Raw genomic sequence first — 18,618 nt, forward strand, 5'->3', positions numbered from 1 at the left:
AGCAAGTCTAGATTTCCTTCTGAAACAACATATCTTTCACCTCCTTGAAATGAAGGAGAGCCTGATGTTACCTGCAGAAGCGTTGATGCTTGCATACAGCGCACATAGAAAAGACCAGTAAGATCAGCAGTATAAGGGGATCGAACATTCAAATGAGTATAAAGAGTAACCCACAGCAGCGCTTTGTGCATATCTACTGTATCTACATATCTATAGTATGCATATCTACAGCAGCACATCTGTTGACTCTACTCATCTTCATAAAAATGGAAATATCAAACACATTGGAAATAGGAAAAAAAAGTCTGGAAAAATGCAGGTTTGTAGGCCACAGAGCACTTTTTGTTTTGCCTAGATTTTGTTACTGTTTTAAAATGTCCTCTCTCTTTCAGTAGTCACGGAGGATAAGATACACATTAAAAATTCTTATGAAGATCTGGAACATAGAGCTGATACTGAACAGGAAGGGGTAGAACTGTGGGATAAGAATTAAAAATTAAGTTAATAAATTAGAGAGAGAACACAAATCAACCAAATTAAATTATAAAAAGACAAAGGATAGCAGAGTAGGAAGCTGAAGAAAAGGTAATCAAAATGTTTAAATGCAACACAGGAACAACTGGCCAGGCCCCAGAACTGCAGTCCAGAATCTTACAATGAAACATGAACATCAGACCTAAATAAGTGCAGTTTGTTCCTCTTTTGCTGAAGCCTGATGGAGAAGAATAGCTATGCGCAGCTTTAGACTTCAAACTTTAAGGAAAACATAGACACCTGAGATAGTCTTCGGGGTGACAAAGAGGTTAGAACAGATGGGCTGTAAGGACGAATGTAAGGAATTAACTTTTTTTTTTTTTTGTCTAAAAAGAGACCTTTTTTTTTAAAAACACATGTCCTCTAGTATCAAAAAGATCATTATAAAGAGACCAATATTATCTTGACTGTGTGGAGGTGACATGAAGTATTCAGTTTTGTTTACAGCAAAAAAAGCTGGATACTAGGAAAAGCTTTTCTTATACAAGGAGAGTGAAGCACTGCAATAAGCCAATTGTCTGACAAACATCACTTAAGAGTCTAAACATGTGTCATCCTGTCCCTATATAAATAGGTGGACCAGATGATGTGTTGAGGTTATTCCTGTAACTGTGTGTATTACACTACATGTTGTTCCAGCTACTGTCACATTAATAGAGATACACACTCAGTAATAGACTGTTATTTTATATTCATATATAGAAAGTGCTGAGAATCCAAGTAAATATTTGCTCTCAAGTAGCCCTCATTTCTATAGCCTTGTTTTTAGAATAAACATTAATACTTATTTGCTGGATTCTGCCATGATCTCTTGTCTGAGTTTATATTTTGTGGCCATACATCTATTTGGCAGTCTTTGGGGAAATTATTACTTGTTATAGTTCCTTTTCAAACATAACTATTATCCTGGTTTACAGTTCCAATAAAACATAAAGGAAATTATTTCTTTGCTTGCTGTTCCTGGAACAGTTTCGATAATACATACTGGAGTATGCCAGAGTTTGAATGAGTACTTTGAATTATTAATAGAAATGGAAGGCTGCGTGCCAGAACTGACCAGTTGTCCAAGAAGATGAGAAAGAAAGCCTGATAGATATGCAAACCGAAGCAAAAATATAAAACAACTTCTCAAAGGCAACATAGACATTAGTGCAAGAACTTCAAGGGATGTAATAGGATGCCTTTGCTTCACTATACCATCTCCCAGGAAAGGATACAAACACTTATGAATGAAGCCTTATACAACTTTTGTAGGTAAGTAACTACAGGTTTCCAACGCAGAAACAACAGTGCAGACGAATCACCAAACGTCCAAAGGGCCCCATGAATTATGCAGCACAATCAGGAATACGCAACACAGAATCTCCAAGGGACCAAGACTGTTAAGCAGTTACTGGTAGCAGTTAAATGTCCATTCAATTAAATATTCTGTCAATTAGTGAGATTGAGAGGCAAACTCCAGAAGAAACAATAGCCCAGCAGAGAGGGTTGCAAATAATGGATCTCAAATGGGCACAGTAAGGATTAGTACCTTATAATCTCACCTTCGAAGCGAGTACATGAATGCATGTCTCTTTTCTTCTGTCTTCCCTTTTTCACTTGGAAAGATTTTGGATGCTATAACAATGGCAATACTAGGTCCCTCTAATCTAGTATCCTGTCTCCAAGAGTAGTTAGATGCTTGAAAAGTTTAAGAATGGACAAGCATAGATGGTATTTTCCTCAAGTCACTAACCAGTTCCATGTTTTTATGTCTATGCATTTAGTAGCTTTCTGTGGTGGTGCATTCCTCCCCCCTTCTTTTCCTCTGGGCTACGATACGATCTCAGAACCTTCTGTTAAGCTTTAGCCATTGTATATGAGTTGGGTGGTTAAGCGTCCCTTGGCCGTACCAAGCACTTTTGCATGGCTAAGGTGGGGAACAACACTGATCGTACCAGGGATGCTAGCTACATGATCAAGGTAGGGAACAGAAACAAGAGATAATTCGTCACCTGTGACAGCTCTGAAGCTTTCCCTACCTGGATCATAGCTCAAGTGGAACAATACCATTGTTACCGTGAAACAATACCATAATTACTACCCTGGACCACCTCGGATAGTAGTCAAAATGGAAATTTACTGATGACTAAAGCCAATCATATTGCAAACCTATAAACAGCGGTACCAAGTGAGACCCTTTGAGCTCTCCTGGACCGCAGCGGGCTGCATCCAGAACCTCCCTCTGAGTGGGACGCCTCTCAGAGTCCGCAAACTCCAATTTGCGATACTCGGAGGATCACTGAGATTTTGGGCTCAACTCTTCGCCCATTGGGAAATGCCAAAGCATTTAACATATTTCATGGTACTCAAGGGGAATTTTTAACAGGTATACCTTTATAAATTAACTAACTCTAGGCCTTTCATTTAGCTTTGGTACCATATCCATATGCGCATATATATATATATATGTATTGATTGATCTAGATTTTTGCGCGCTTACAGTTATAATCTGTAGTTATATATATATGTATTAATTGATCTAGATCTTTTTGCGCACTTATCTATATAGTTACTAAACTGTAGTTAAGTTGTTTTAATCTTTGTAGTATTTGTAGCAACTTCACTAATTCTTTGTGCAGCTGTCAAATTGATCAATGTTTACGCATTGTAAGACTCTAAGTTGCTGCCAAAAAACCCTTAACCCTTTAGTCATAAACTGTTGCCCAGGTCTGAGACTAAGGGTACGTCCAGCCGCACCTAGGCTCCTTTTTGAGAAGGAGTTTAGAAAACTGGGGGTCTATTCTGAACCTCGCGACCCAACGGGAGGTCCTTCCTATCCCTTTCTGTATTAGACATAAACCGTTGTCCAAGTCTGAGACTAAGATTGGGTCCAGCTGGATCTCTTCTGAACCTCGTGACTCAACGGGAGGGTCCCCCTTTTACCTTTTAACCCTTTTTATCTTTTACCTTTTTACCCTTTTACCTTATAACCCTTTTACTCTTAATCTCTGTACAAATCATTCCAAGACAATTCTAATACGATTTTCCCCTGTGTAACTTAATCCATGTAATAAGTAATAGAGTTAACTTTGCCATCAAATTCTGCTAAGTCACGTTTCTATAAATTTCTATTAAAATCACCCTTTGCCAATATCTTGCCAGTGATTCTTTACGCGGCCTTAAAACCACCCATTTGTGACCCTATCCATGAGTTTGTCTAGTTTTACTTTGGATCCATGTTTCAACATTCACAACATACTTTGGGAAGTAGTTTCACAGGTTGGTTCCCTGCTCTGTGAAGAACCACCTCTTTTTGTTTGTTTTGATGAAGTTAGAATCATAGAATCATAGAATCATTAAGGTTGGAAAAGACCTCTAAGATCATCGTGTCCAACCGTCAAACCAACACACCATGCCCACTACACCATGTCCATGGCCTCATCTACACGTCTTTTAAATACTGCCAGGGATGGTGACTCAACCACTTCCCTGGGCAGCCTGTTCCAAGGCTTGACCACTCTTGCAGTAAAGAAATTTCTCCTAATGTCCAGCCTAAACCTCCCTTGGCGCAACTTGAGGCCATTTCCTCTCGTCCTATTGCTAGTTACTTGGCAAAAGATACCAACACCCACTTCGCTACAACCTCCTTTCAGATAGTTGTAGAGCGCGATGAGGTCTCCCCTCAGCCTCCTCTTCTCCAGGCTAAACAACCCCAGTTCCCTCAGCCGCTCCTCATAAGACTTGTGCTCCAGGCCCTTCACCAGCTTCGTTGCCCTCCTCTGGACACGCTCCAGCACCTCCATGTCCTTCTTGTGGTGAGGGGCCCAAAACTGAACACAGGATTCGAGGTGCGGCCTCACCAGTGCCGAGTACAGGGGCACGATCACCTCCCTGCTCCTGCTGGCCACGCTATTTCTGATACAGGCCAGGATGCCATTGGCCTTCTTGGCCACCTGGGCACACTGCCGGCTCGTGTTCAGCCGGCTGTCAATCAGCACCCCCAGGTCCTTTTCCTCTGGGCAGCTTTCCAGCCACTCTTCCCCAAGCCTGCAGCGTTGCCTGGGGTTGTTGTGGCCGAAGTGCAGGACCCGGCACTTGGCCTTGTTGAACCTCATACAGTTGGCCTCGGCCCATCGATCCAGCCTGTCCAGGTCCCTCTGCAGAGCCTTCCTACCCTCGAGCAGATCAGCACTCCCGCCCAACTTGGTGTCGTCTGCAAACTTACTGAGGGAGCACTCGATCCCCTCGTCCAGATCATTGATAAAGATATTGAACAGGACCGGCCCCAGTACTGAGCCCTGGGGAACACCGCTCATAACCGGCCGCCAACTGGATCTAACTCCGTTCACCACAACTCTCTGGGCTCGGCCGTCCAGCCAGTTTTTTACCCAGCGAAGAGTGCACCTGTCTAAGCCGTGAGCCACCAGCTTCTCTAGGAGAATGCTGTGGGAGACAGTGTCAAAGGCTTTACTGAAGTCCAGGTAGACCACATCCACAGCCTTTCCCTCATCCACTAGGCGGGTCACCTGGTCATAGAAGGAGATCAGGTTGGTCAAGCAGGACCTGCCTTCCATGAACCCGTGCTGGCTGGGCCTGATCCCCTGGTTGTCCCGGACATGGCTTGTGAGCGACCTCAAAACGAACCGCTCCATGATCTTCCCCGGCACCGAGGGCAGGCTGACCAGCCTGTAATTCCCCGGATCCTCCTTCTGGCCCTTCTTATAGATGGGCGTCACATTGGCAAGCCTCCGGTTGTCCGGGACTTCCCCAGTTAACCAGGACTGCTGGTAAATGATGGAGAGTGGCTCGGCAAGCTCCTCTGCCAGCTCCCTCAGTACCCTCGGGTGGATCCCACCTGGCCCCATAGACTTGTGAGCGTCCAGGTGGCGCAACAGGTCAGTAACTTCTTCCTCTTGGATTATGGGGGGTTTATCCTGCTCACCGTCCTTGTCTTCCAGCTCAGGAGGCTGAGTACCCTGAGGATAACTGCTCTGACTACTAAAGACTGAGGCAAAGAAGGCGTTGAGTACCTCAGCCTTATCCTCGTCCTTGGTGGCAACGTTCCCCCCCCCCCCATCCAATAGAGGATGGAGATTCTCCTTGGCTCTCCTTTTGTCATTAATATACTTGTAAAAGCATTTTTTGTTGTCTCTCACGACAGTGGCCAGGTTGAGTTCTAGCTGGGCTTTTGCCTTTCTAATTTCCTCTCTGCACGACCTAACGAGATCCCTGTACTCTTCTTGAGTTGCCTGCCCCTTCTTCCAAAGGGGATAAACTCTCCTTTTTTTCCTGAGTCCCAGCCAGAGCTCCCCGTTCAGCCAGGCCGTCCGCCTTCCCCGCCCGTTCTTCTTGCGGCACATGGGGACAGCCCGCTCCTGCGCCTTTAAGACTTCCTTCTTGAAGAACGTCCAGTCTTCCTGGACCCCTTTGCCCTTCAGGACTGTCTCCCAAGGGACCCTCTCGACCAGTGTCCTGAGCAGGCCAAGGTCCGCCCTCCGGAAGTCCATGGTAGCGGTTTTGCTGGCCCCCCTCCTTACTTCACCAAGTATCGAGAATTCTATCATTTCATGGTTGCTAAGCCCAAGCCGGCCTCCAACCACCACATCTCCCACCAGTCCTTCTCTGCTTGTGAACAGCAGGTCAAGCGAGGCACCTCCCCTAGTGGGCTCGCTTACCAGCTGTGTCAAGAAGTTATCCTCCACACACTCCAGGAACCTCCTCGACTGTTTCCTCTCTGCCGTGACGGTATTTCCAGCTAGTTCCTACTAGCTTCATTAGCTGCCCCCTAACTCTGGTACCGAGTGTAAAATTGTTGCTTTTTCCATGTCCTCATGTACATCATATTTATCTATAATGAATTTCATCTGCCATTTCTATTGCAGTCAGCATTGTAGTCCTTCTGTAATCCTTCATGGTGAATCCTTTCTACCATGAACAATAACCAGTATCATCAGCAAACACTGTCACCTCACTGTTCATTCATTTTTCCATTTTTTATGACCATGCTGAGTAGCACAGGTCTCTGTAGGACTCCACTCATAGCTCCTCCTCCACTAGAAAAACTGACCATTAACTGATAAATGGAAATGTCTGAAGTCCTGAAAAAAAGCTATGGAATAGAAAACCTAGAGTCTTGCTCAGGTCCAATTTAATTGTATCAGTAAGGTCATATTAAACATGATTCAGTTGAGATCAATTTTGGTAATTCATAAATTAAAACGTCATTTAGAAAAGAAAAATCAATGATAATGATCTTCAAGAAGGCCTTAAATCTTTCAACTGAAATGGCCATAAAGCACTGTACAAACTATACCTCATAAAATTTTATATAAATTTAAAGCTGTCAATCACCATTCATCAATATATTTCACCATAGTTGAGGAAAAAAGAGAAGTTAGTATCTTGTTCAGCTATAACAACAGACACAAATTAAATTGCTTGGTCAGACACAAGCCAGTTCTCAGATAATTTGCTCAGGTCAGTGGTATCCAGGATTCATGAAGAATGTCCCGTGGTTTTTGATTATATCAACCTAGCATTATAAAGTGTTACATACCACAGCAACTTAAAAGACTTTTAGAAATAACTGTCAAGATCTCAATTTTAGGTATCATTTAGAAGCACTGTATCCTTCCCTCACTCCCAAATCAATAAAGTAATTTTAACAAAAGCTCAGAAAATTTACCTTCTGAATTTTTATACCGTCCACTCCTGAGTCAGATTTTTTTTTTTTTTTACCGTGAAGGCCTAAAAAAAATGACCCCGTCTGACCCTTCAGCAGTTAATAAAGTATCAGAAGATTACAGCCTGAAGTGGTATAATTAGTTCCAAGATCGTCATGCTAATTCTATGTTTTATTAAGTTTAATCTTTTTAAAAGCTAACCTTTTCTTTACAAATATAGGTAACTTCAGTTTTGTACCCTGTTTATATCCTTGACTTTGCTTCTTTAGTCAAGTAAATGTTTTATCCTTTTAGTAATAAATAAGGATTTCTCTACACAGGGAAGTTAATCTGCGTTAAATGAGGGCAGACATATTAGATAATTTATTTTGTAAAGGGATTTAATTTGGAATAAAGCATTTATTCTGAGACAGAGAGTTCACATACAGAACAAATCAGGAATAGCTTCTTGTGCTGATGAATTCAAAAAATCTGCCATTCTACCCTATATAAATATTTTGGGGGTTTTCTCTTTTGACAGTGACCTTTCCTTGGAGATTTCTAGAGGTAATTAATGCAAAACTCATAAACGCTGTTATTTAGCACTAATTGGTATATTTTTAGTTATTGGATGAAGAAGCTAAAGATACAATGATAACAGAAAGCTTGGCACAAAAAAGTCTGAAGGTCTGTAGTTTATACCTGCTTTATTAGTGTACAAGTGGAGGTCGGTTTTGCTGTGTGTGAACGTTGCTCATGCAACAATCTCTTGGACAAGAGAAGAACTAAAAAGCCTGGATCTCTTCAGTTTGGAAAGAAGGCAGATGTGACTGAAGTTTACAAAGTCATGAAGGTGATGGTTAAGGTGAAGGCAGAACTGTTATTCACCCAACCCTGCAATGAGAACGAGGGGCACTTGATAAACCTGGTAGGAGATCAGTTGATCACAGAGAGTAGTGAACTTGTGAGCTTGCTTGGAGACACACGAGTTCAAAGAGGGATCCAACAAACTTGTGGACAACAGGTCCATAAACGGAGATTTCAAGGCTGAGGCAGGGATGTCCCCTGCGACATCCCTAGCAAAACAACTGCAATTGTTGAGAAAGTATGAAGAGAAAGACAGAGAAGTGGCCAGGTTCACATGCATTCCCAAAATAACCTCTCCTATTGGCGCTGCTGGAGACAGAATACTGAGCCAGACGGACAACAGGTTTGTCTTATTACTGTGTGTCTGTGTGGCACTGAGCAGAGGTTGAAGGCTGACTGCTGAACTGGAATGATCATATTCCTGTAGTTGGTTCCCAGTGTGGACAGAGGGAGATCCCATCTACTGGGATATTCACGTTGAAGGTAGCCTGTTAATTCGTCAGAAGTATAATTCAGCATGTTAATAAGATCCAAATTCATTTTAAAAATGAGTGCAACTACTCTCATTCCTCCTCAAATGCTTGCTTCCTGATTCTTTAAAAATATTTTGGAAACATTCATGAGTGATTGCAGTTTACAAAACAAAAACAAGTGCGTACAGTTGTTGCAGCAAAAGTATATGAACCTCTTACCTTTTGGGTAAATGTCTTTCAAAGGCACATCTCCAGGTGCTAAAATTCTGACTATTTGATTAGAAGCCAATAAAGTTACACAATTGGTTTGTTTTGCAGCTCCTGTTTTCCTCCGGGCTCCATAATAAAATGGATCAGAAGGAGAAGCACGTTTGCGACTCAGAGACGAGTTTCTTTTCCAGCTGTACACTTCACTAGGAGACTGCAAGAGAGAATGAGTCTACTGAACAAAACATTACTATTATTGAGCCTAAGAACAAGCGTTTCCTGATAAGTTCCACTTCTTATCTAATTTCAAATCAAATGTAGCTACTGTGGTTACCTCTCGTGTCACCACATGACAAGGAAAAGACCTGGATTATTTTGTCATTAGAAACTCCTGTAGGAGTGAAAAACAACAGACCACCTACACAAGTTTTAGGAATTGAGACTCTTTGAAGAGCTGAAGTTGAATCAACATTTTTTTTCATGTTGAACCAGAAAGCATTGAAATAACTTAATCTGGAATCAAACTATGTAGCAAACTGCTACCATAATCTAAGTTTCCACTAATGTAGATAAATGCAAACAGACATTTCAGTAATGAATTCAAAGCTAGGCATTAAGGCTGGGATTTGGCTCCAGGTTCAGAGACATAAATGTAGGTGACCACATGTGAGCCAGGTGCTTCATCTCCTGCTACAGTCAGTAGTGCCTAGAGAATAAATCATCTCATCTTGAATAAGGCCTCTACGTTTGGTCAGCTGAACATTGCTACTATGAATAAGAGCTCAGATACCTTGTTCATACTAAACACCTACACCACTACCACTAAACACTGAATCTGAAGTTTTGTCCCACCACCTTCACATTCACCTTCAGCATTCCCTCTCTGACATTCACATGGACATTTAAAACCATGTATAAGGAAACACAGGGCCTCAGTCTAAAATCAGGGAGAGCAAAATGCTTCATCACCAGTGTTGGTACTGAAGTGTGTAGCATCTTTAGTACCCCCTCCCCTAGACTACCTCCCTTTTCCAGCAATAAACTCACATCTATCATAAATAATATGAAAAGCTAGTATAATCAATCTGGTAATACAAATCCAAATCAAGTAAAACTCAAAAGCTAATTGCAAAGACAGGGAATGTCTTATTGACAAGAACATATTTTTGAATCATTCTGGATTTCAGAGTATTTTCTTCAATCATTCGGCTTTCCCAAAATTCACGTCTGTTAAGAGTTAAACTTTCTAATTTGCCGCAATTTATTAAGCAAACATGACATAGAATTATTTATTCCATAAGCACCACTCTTTTTATGTATCACTAGTTAGTAAATATAAATAAATCAAAAAAATTAAACATACTGCTTTTATTTTCCCTGTGTTTACCTCCACTCCTTGCAACAGCCTTAGTCATTACACTGTTAAGTCTCACTGTCCTTTCTGGTCCTTTTCTAATTGTGTCACAGGAGTGAGCACAATTACATGCAATATTTACACTTTAACTACATTACTAAACAGTGAAGGGGCTGTATAGTTTTGTTACCATTTTCTGTATCTTTTTTCTTTTTCTTAAATCTAGAGTCTTGCTAGCTGCTGCACACTGAGCAAAAAGTTCACACTGAACAGTCCAAAATGATACTGATATCCTCTTTCTCAGTGGTTGTATTTAACTAAAAATCTATAAAAACACATGATTTAGAAAATATTCTGCTAGCCAGCACTATTCAGAACTTACCTACAATGAATTTTGTCTGTGCTAGACATTATGTTGTCCAATTTCTTCTTATTTCAAACTCCACTGAAATCCCTCTAGATTAGACTACCCTACCAAATGGCGTACACTACAGGAATTTGTCATGTACTGTCAGTCCCTTCTTCTTCCATATCATTTGGTAAACAGGTACTTAACTGGTTACAGATTAAATGAGATCATATTACTTCATTGTATAATAATGCTGAGTATTTACCAAGAGGTCTGGGAAACCAATAACAATAGTAGCATAATTATGTTCATCCGAGAAAATCCTGTTGGGGGAGCTGATCTTTTGTCCCACAGCTGCACTGAGGTTTTCTGAAGATAGCTGGTCACTTGAAACTGCATGCGGCACACACAGTTCTGATGCTAAACAGGGAAATTAAACAAAATGAAAGTCATTAAATCCAGATGTGCAATAGGAAACAATATTAACTGTAAGAGTGCTGAGCACTGATCATTGCTATTACTTTGAGCATAAAATTACTAGAAAGCAGAAGATTTGATTATACTACACTGTAACACAGAACAGAAGTCAGGAAATAATGTTATTTTTGTAAAGTTAAGTACTTAAAATCAGGAAATACTAGCTTTGTAGTTGCTTATACCACTTCATTTTGCCCTCTACTGTGCCAATGAGGCAGGAAGCCTGTGGAATAGAACAGCATGTGATCTCATTGAAGACTGTTATAATGCAAATGCACAAAAAGGCAAAATGTAGATTTGCACAGGTAACTGTCAATGTGACATTTCTTGGTAGCTGTCTTGCTGTCTTTGCAATTTAAATGACGTTATTTGTAACACATTTCTGGTAAATAATGGTCTAGGTTTTTTTTTTCTTTAAGCTAAGGAAAACTAAATTTTATTCCATGCAACTGCAACAGCCCTTTACCTTGCCTCAAATTATCAACACAGTCAGAACCCGCTATCTTTAGTTCTGCAGCATACACTTATGTTTCCACTTCAATGGGCAGACTATCTCGTTTACCTGGCAGCGGGAGAAAATCTTTCCTCCCTCAAAGGATGAATGGGCTACTGGTTTGGGTCAGTGGCAAACCCACACTGGTCTACCTTTTCTTAGTTCTCCTGCCACAGGTTCTGCCTCAAAGAATGAGAACAGGCTGAAGATGTTACATTCAGGGTTTGCTGGATGATTTGGAAAAAAGTGGAGAGGGGATATGATAACTTTTTAGATTGGGAGAGAAAAAATAAGATAACAAAGGATAAAAATAGCACAAAAAGCATGCAGCAATAAACTGTCCACAAATACTTGGAGACTGGAAATTATAACAACATTTCTACCCATCTGAGGAATGATACTCTATAATGGTTTCTAAATAAGGTAGTAAGAGGAAGGAAACTACTGTGCTCTGATGGAGCTTGATAAGTTGATAGAGTAAACTGTACAAGAGATAAAAAGGATCCTAGATATTTAAGCTGTGGTTAGAGTCTTTGGTATCCAATTTGTTGCTGTTTGTGTGAAATAAGCCATATTTGTTATTTCTCAATAAAATTTGCTTGTATCATGTTTGCACTGTGTTAATCTCATTCTTCATACGTATGCTAGCCACAAGGACCAGGACAAAACTTTTTCCCCCTTTAACAGATATAAAGTGGTTTCTCTATTTTTTTTCCTCTGTCTCTCTGAGACACACTGGAGATAGGCCAAAGCCTATAAACTGTTAAGTGGGATGCACATGTACTTTCAGTGTTATTAAACCAGGTAGACTAAAGATTTTGTGCACCGTGATCAAATGCTCAGGGTTGAAAATGACATCAGCTCTGAAGACAGGCAGATCTTACCAGGCAGAATGATGATCATTGGAGATTTCTGCCTTCTTTTGTAGCTAAAACATGCCTCGATGCCTAGCACCATCTGGGAATTTTACTGAACAAATTCTCCCTATCTTTTAACACCGGTGTGATGGCCTCAATGGCCTCCTGCACACTATCTGCAGAACATTAGAAACTGTGACTTCTATTCTGTTTTAGCAGTAGGTCTTTTGTATTTTTGTAAGTAAGTGTTGCGAAATGTCTTCTAGCTCATCTGAGTGTGTGTAACAGACCTGAACAGCGTACAGACTGGACTCATCAACATATTTGGTCCCTTCTATTCTTACGTTCTAATTCCTGCCTAGCCGTCTTTTTTCCTTTTCCATTCTGTATGCTTGTACGTTTCCTGAAAGTCCATGACTGAGGGTCTTAAACGCTATAATGAAAAAAAGATGCTTTATTCAAACAACCTGAAGTTTGAGCATGGAATTTGCCATGCTTTGTGAAAAGTTATTATTAACCAAACATGATAAGGGGAGGACAAAAAGAGAATCAGAGAGAAGGTTACCCAGACCTTTAGAGTAAAAGAGCCTTGTTTGTGCAGCTGCAAACATAGAAATGATTAAAAAAAAAAAAAAAAAAAAAGAACAAGCCAAGCTTGCATTCAATACCTGTTGTTAAGCCAAATCCCATGTCAGCTGGCTCTTCAGTCAATGCATACAGCTGGCAAACCTCACTGTCTTCAGCTTCCATATGGGCACGCTTGGTTAAAAGAAATTTCCTGTAAAGGACACACATTTATAATAATTCCTGATTAAGCTTGTAACTCTAAACAAGGACTTTTATCTTCTGAAATAGCAAAAACATTCTACATTTATATAAACAAGGTTATCAACACCTTTTGCTAAAACTAAATATGATTTACCAAACATCTGTGAGATAGGAAAGGGTAAGCCAGCAAGTGGCAGATTTGTCTTCTGGTAACTGTTTACACACTTTCATTTGCTGTGCATTTATAAAAATAAGACAGCAGAGTAATATTTCTTTCACATGACCATGAAAGTAAAGCAAGCAGGCACTAACTCTGGATGATGTGGCTGTATTTCCAAAGGTCCGCCAACATTCTCATTTCTAAAGATCAATACCGCCTCAGTAAAAACAGGATTAACATGCATACAAATTAAAGCTAATCTAGATTTTCAGAGGCATGAATTTAGGCAGGCATATCCTATTCATTTCCTACTCTAAAAGCCTGCCTGCACTTTCACCAGAGCAAATTTGCATCTTAAACACCAACTGTTTAAGTCTAGCCAGTCTCACAAACTGAAAAAACAACTCTGAGACCAGGAGTGAAACTCCTGAACATAAACAAGACACAACAAGAAATAATGCTGTCAAGAAAACTAGGCTTAACTAACTGATTTGTTTCATTTTCCACCAAGAGCCACCGGTCTTCAGCCACCAGGAAAACAGATTTCAGATTGATCGGAAGCGAGATGGTATGAGTTTGACCCTCTAATACATCCAGTACAATAAGGTGGTTTCTGTAAAATTGGAAGCCAAGAAAAGAATAATCAGACAGGGATGTACACGAGGAGATCTGTTATAAATCCATATAATACAAGGATATAATTTACTCTCACCCTGCTTCTTTGTAGAACACCAGCCAGTTTTTGTGTGAAAACTCTCGGCACATTTTGTAGTTGCTCTGTATAAAAATACGTCATACAGCAATTAGTGTTTGTAAGATTTGTCTCAGTGAGCTTCCCTGACTCCCCTGAAAGTGTACTACATTTTTCCTTTATTTAGAATAATCCATGGCATCAATTACCTCTCAAAATGCTATCTAGCCTGCCTCGTCCCAAGTCATATAATTGCATCATAATTGAGTTCATTATTTTGGACATAATCCTGTGTAACAAAATGTTCCGTTATTCCCAGCTCTAGCTCCAAAGAGGGATATTTTAAAGATACATATCCTCAGACAATACAACTTATTTATATTTTTCATATCATTATTCCATAACAATGCTATTTTATGTGTAAGGCATTTAAACATACATAAGAGTAAACAATTAAGTGCTTGGGCCATAACAACAGAAAGATAAACGATCGGGGGGCAGTTTTTCCAATATTGAGCTTTAATTTAAAAAAAACCCTTATTATAATAGAGGCAAGTGCTATTCCTCACCATCTCTTCTTTGCTGCTCCACCAAGATGTTCTCTTAGGAGACTCTTGAGCATCCGGTAAGAGCAAAAGTCGGCGAAGGGCACCATTGTTTGTATCCAGCAACAACACAACATTGCTCTGTAGATGAAAAGCAGGTCCGTGTACATCTCAAGCCCATTTTAGAGACTACAACACATCTATCTGAAGCACTTTTGCAACTCTAGCAACTTAGGGCATTTTGAAAAGATGACCTAGATTTTGCTGGAGAACGTAGGCTGAATCTTCTTGGTTCATTTCAAAGCTCACGGAGAAATTTAATTGTAGAGGTTAAGTACACGCAAAAAGGGCTGGAATGATATTGCAGTTTTTCCATAATGCTTTATCTATACATCTCACATTCACTTCTGCATAAGCTCTAGGAACTAGACTAGTATGGCTTACATGTCCAAGCTGTAGTCAGCTACAGGTGAGAGACATACCAGTTTTGTTCTGTCAAGTCACTAAAATACTTCATTTCAGTTTTTATGTTTTCTTAGCATTCCTCAAGTTACACTGAAGGTGAAAAACTGGTGAGAGAAGAAATGGCTTAGTACTTTCTCTCCAAGTTCATACTTCTGATACCGTGGAGCCTATTAAATATCCCAGTGCGTGACAATCCTTCTGTGACCTGCACGCTCAGACAGCTTACAGTGTCAGAGGTAGGACAACTGTTGGAGGAAGCAGGATGGCTCAAGAGATGGAGATCAGAAGCGGACAGGATACTGATACTGCAAGTGTCCTCCACATATCACATGTGAAAACATGGTATGCTAAATTTTGAACTTCTTCAGATTTCTCAGTTTGTTACTCAATGCCCCAGGGTCCACACACGTTGTCAAATGATGGGGGTGTTTTAAACCTTTCTTTTTACAAAGTAAAAAGCTCAGTACAAAGCTGCTCCTAATGTGTTTAACTAAGAATTCAAGAGAACAATCATTCAGGGCCAACCTTAACCGCATCAAATGAAATTTGAAAGGTACAAAAGAACAAGTTAATTAAGCGTTGGGTTGAATTTTTTGTTTGCCATTCAAGGAAACGTTAGGTTCTGCAAGGACATTAGGTTCTGCAAGGACTTACTAAAAGTAAACTGTCTACGTACAACATCTGCAATAACGCACGATAGACGTTAGGAGAGTAAAACACAAATTCCCACAAATTCTCCTAAATAAAACAAATACAAACAGAGTCACAGCAGTTTTGTTCTTTTTGGGTACACTTCATACTTTCACTAGGATTATTTGGGAGAATTAACTTTATTTAATAATGACAGTCATTTGAAGCTAAATATGGTAAAGCATTTAAAATATTACCATGTTATTTGGAGCATTTGGGAATTTCAGCTAGAGTTCAATACTTCTAAAAAAAGAAGTTTGCTTATGTATTACAAACCAAAATTATGGAAATGTGGTTCAGGAAAAAAAAAATCGGGCATTTGCTTTGGATTTTGGTTTTCTGCCATATTTTATTCATACAATTCTGCAACAGCACTGCTGTACCAAAGCAATGCATTAGCCGTCCACGTGAGATAAAGAACACATACAAATCAATTACATTCTTCCACTTAGCGTTAAATTTATGAGAGCAGTTGGAAATATAAAAAGCCTCTCTACTCCACCCCTTTTGATGTTAATGGTTTCCTTCTGTGCTAAGTGACTGATGTATATTCTGTCTGTGTTTAAGAATAGATTTTTGCGTCACTTGCGAACACATCCAAGAGCAGCTTTGGCAACTCTTCAAGTGGGCTGGGAAAAGACATTGGTGTGCAATTCTGCTGTGTTTGTTCTTGACTGGGAGAAAAGTAACCTTTGGGTGACCTCCCGACCCTGATGTCTGGAATTCCAAACTCTGGACAGATGCAATAACCAATCTTGTGAAGTGGCGTGCCTTTATTTTTAGTTACTGCAAAGTTTCCCTTTCCTTACTGCTGTTTTTATTTTAGCCAGCATTTTCCTCTTAAAAGTCCTTAAACTAAACAGGGCTGTGATTTCACTTTGCTTGTATGGGAAGTTGTTCCTTATGGTCTCGCAGTCAGAGAGGAGAGCTAGGGGAAGGAATACACTCCAATTTCAGAGTGGGACAGCACAAATAATTCAGTTTAACCCTCTTGTATCCTTCTCCCTGTACTCTCAGTTTCGTTCTCTTCTGCCCTCGATGCTCATGTCCCAAGCAAACAATATCACGAACACAGACTCTTCTTAGCTGTCAGCTTCAGATGAGGCTGATTCTTAGCTTGGCAGGGTAACCCCTCTATACCGCTCCTTGCCTCCTGTCCCACAAGCACCTTTCCTATTAGTGCCACTCAAGGATCCCTGGAGTGATACACACATAACAGTCCTGATGCTGTAAATACTAGGCACAGCTACAGACATATCATATCGTTCATTAGGTTCAAGTGAAAAAAGTCTGTGCAAGAATTTATGGTTTGGGGCTCAAACCTCCATGCCTTCAGTGGCAGGGAAATGTATGCAAGCAGATTACTGGTGTTCTAATTAATGCAAGTGGTGTCTTTCAGATGATTTGGGAGACTTGATTGTACTAGAGATTCCAGTAAACTGAAGACAGCAAGTAGAGGTATAAGCTTTGTGCTTATAGAAAAGGAAAGTCTTCACCTTTTCTATAGACGGTGCACACCTTGCTATATAAGCACATCTATTCTTTTCTATAAGGTATGCTTATACAAAAGGAAAGTCTTATATAATATCCAAAAAAAGAAGAGAATTTAGTAACGTCAACTAGTTTTGGAAGAAAATACACCCTTCCTCCTGAAAACATACATCAGAATGTTATGGGGACTAGAGGTTTCAGATGTTACTACTAGTATGGTGCATATGCAGTCCCCACTTGTGTTTCAGGCTAGATCACAAACTGTTAAAAAAAGTCTTCTTTTAAAGGATGTTTGCCATCTTCTACGTGTAACGAGCGAGGTGGATCTCTGTGTCAGCTTCTGTGCCACAGGCTCCCTCACTCCCTTGCTATCTGAGAGCTTTGACAAAGAGCTCCAGCAGCACGTGGGACAGGGAAAAGCACTTCCCTCCCTCCCTACCCCACTTCCTGACCGAGAAAGATAAAAGCAGAGTTAAAGGATGCTGGCTGGAGACTGCCTGGGCAAAGCTTGTTGTGCTCCCTGAGGTAGACTGTAGGTTACTCTGTCCGTTCAGTTGTAGCCTTTCAACAGAGCAAAGGGCTTGGAAGAAAAACCTGAAGTGTGCAGTTAATTTATATGCAAATCAATTCTCTATGTGCATTCTCCTCCTATAATCCCATATAAAATCAGGCATAAAGTTATCAAAATTCTCTTCAGTCTGTATTTGCTCTCCTTTTGAGTGGTAAAAGCAATAGGTGCAGAAAGAAAAAGAGAAGTGAAATAGGTGGGCACGAAGCTTTATAGGAAATAGAGGTACGCCCTGAAGTACTCGTGAGAAGGACAGGGCAGAGGCATTGCTGCTTTGAAAAGATGAATGCAATTCCCATCTTACAAGGAAATGACTTGAGATTTCTGAAGAGTCTTTTCAAAGTCTATCAGCTTAGTCTGAAACAAAGAGTCAAAACAGGCTGCACTCACCGAGACCAATGGCCACCGTGAGGAACAGAATCATCTAATCTTTCTTCCAAGAAGATGTAAAGGTGGCTTAGAAGCAGATAAATCTCTGATTTGTGCTATTAAATTAAATCCCCGAAGAGTTTAGTTTTAGTAAAATTTTATTTAAAAGGACAGGAAGAAGTGGTGATTTTTCATTTTATTTCACTGGAGGGCTCTGTTGGATCCAGATGGATGTCATCTGGGAAATAAATCACACAAGCTTATTTGAAGAGCCACAATATCATCATCTCATCCTTTCCAATAAGGTTATCATCTGTTTAAAATTGTTCTTTTTTATAACTTAGTCAGAAACATTCATCTCCAAAGACCTTTATTAAAACAAAAAAAAATGGGAAAAATCTTTAGCTTTCGGTATTGTCTAATTAATGGATTATATTATTTATGAAATATCAGCTGTCAAGTGGGCTTTTTTTATTTAATAAACGCAACTTCTAATTTCTACGAATACTGTTAATATTTCTTAGTCTTTTTGCAAGTACACGTAGGTGAACCTCTAAAGCATCACATACATTATTTACATTACTTGTTTTTCTTGAAGATCTGTTTGATGCACCCT

The 18,618-nt window shown here is 40.1% G+C and overlaps 1 protein-coding gene across 3 annotated transcripts in view; it reads right to left on the minus strand.

Moving 5' to 3' along the window:
• VWA8 (von Willebrand factor A domain containing 8) overlaps nt 1-18,618 on the minus strand; it is a 201,613-nt gene that overhangs the window by 49,712 nt on the left and 133,283 nt on the right. For all 3 annotated transcript variants that reach the window (XM_075139308.1, XM_075139307.1, XM_075139312.1), the window contains 6 exons: nt 14,444-14,560; nt 13,896-13,960; nt 13,671-13,796; nt 12,924-13,033; nt 10,694-10,848; nt 8,738-8,939 (listed from right to left, as the gene is read on the minus strand). In XM_075139308.1, coding sequence (XP_074995409.1) covers nt 8,738-8,939; nt 10,694-10,848; nt 12,924-13,033; nt 13,671-13,796; nt 13,896-13,960; nt 14,444-14,560 — 775 coding nt within the window. The remainder of the gene's footprint in view (nt 1-8,737; nt 8,940-10,693; nt 10,849-12,923; nt 13,034-13,670; nt 13,797-13,895; nt 13,961-14,443; nt 14,561-18,618) is intronic.

Source organism: Calonectris borealis, chromosome 1, assembly GCF_964195595.1.
Source record: "Calonectris borealis chromosome 1, bCalBor7.hap1.2, whole genome shotgun sequence".
NCBI lineage: Eukaryota > Metazoa > Chordata > Aves > Procellariiformes > Procellariidae > Calonectris > Calonectris borealis.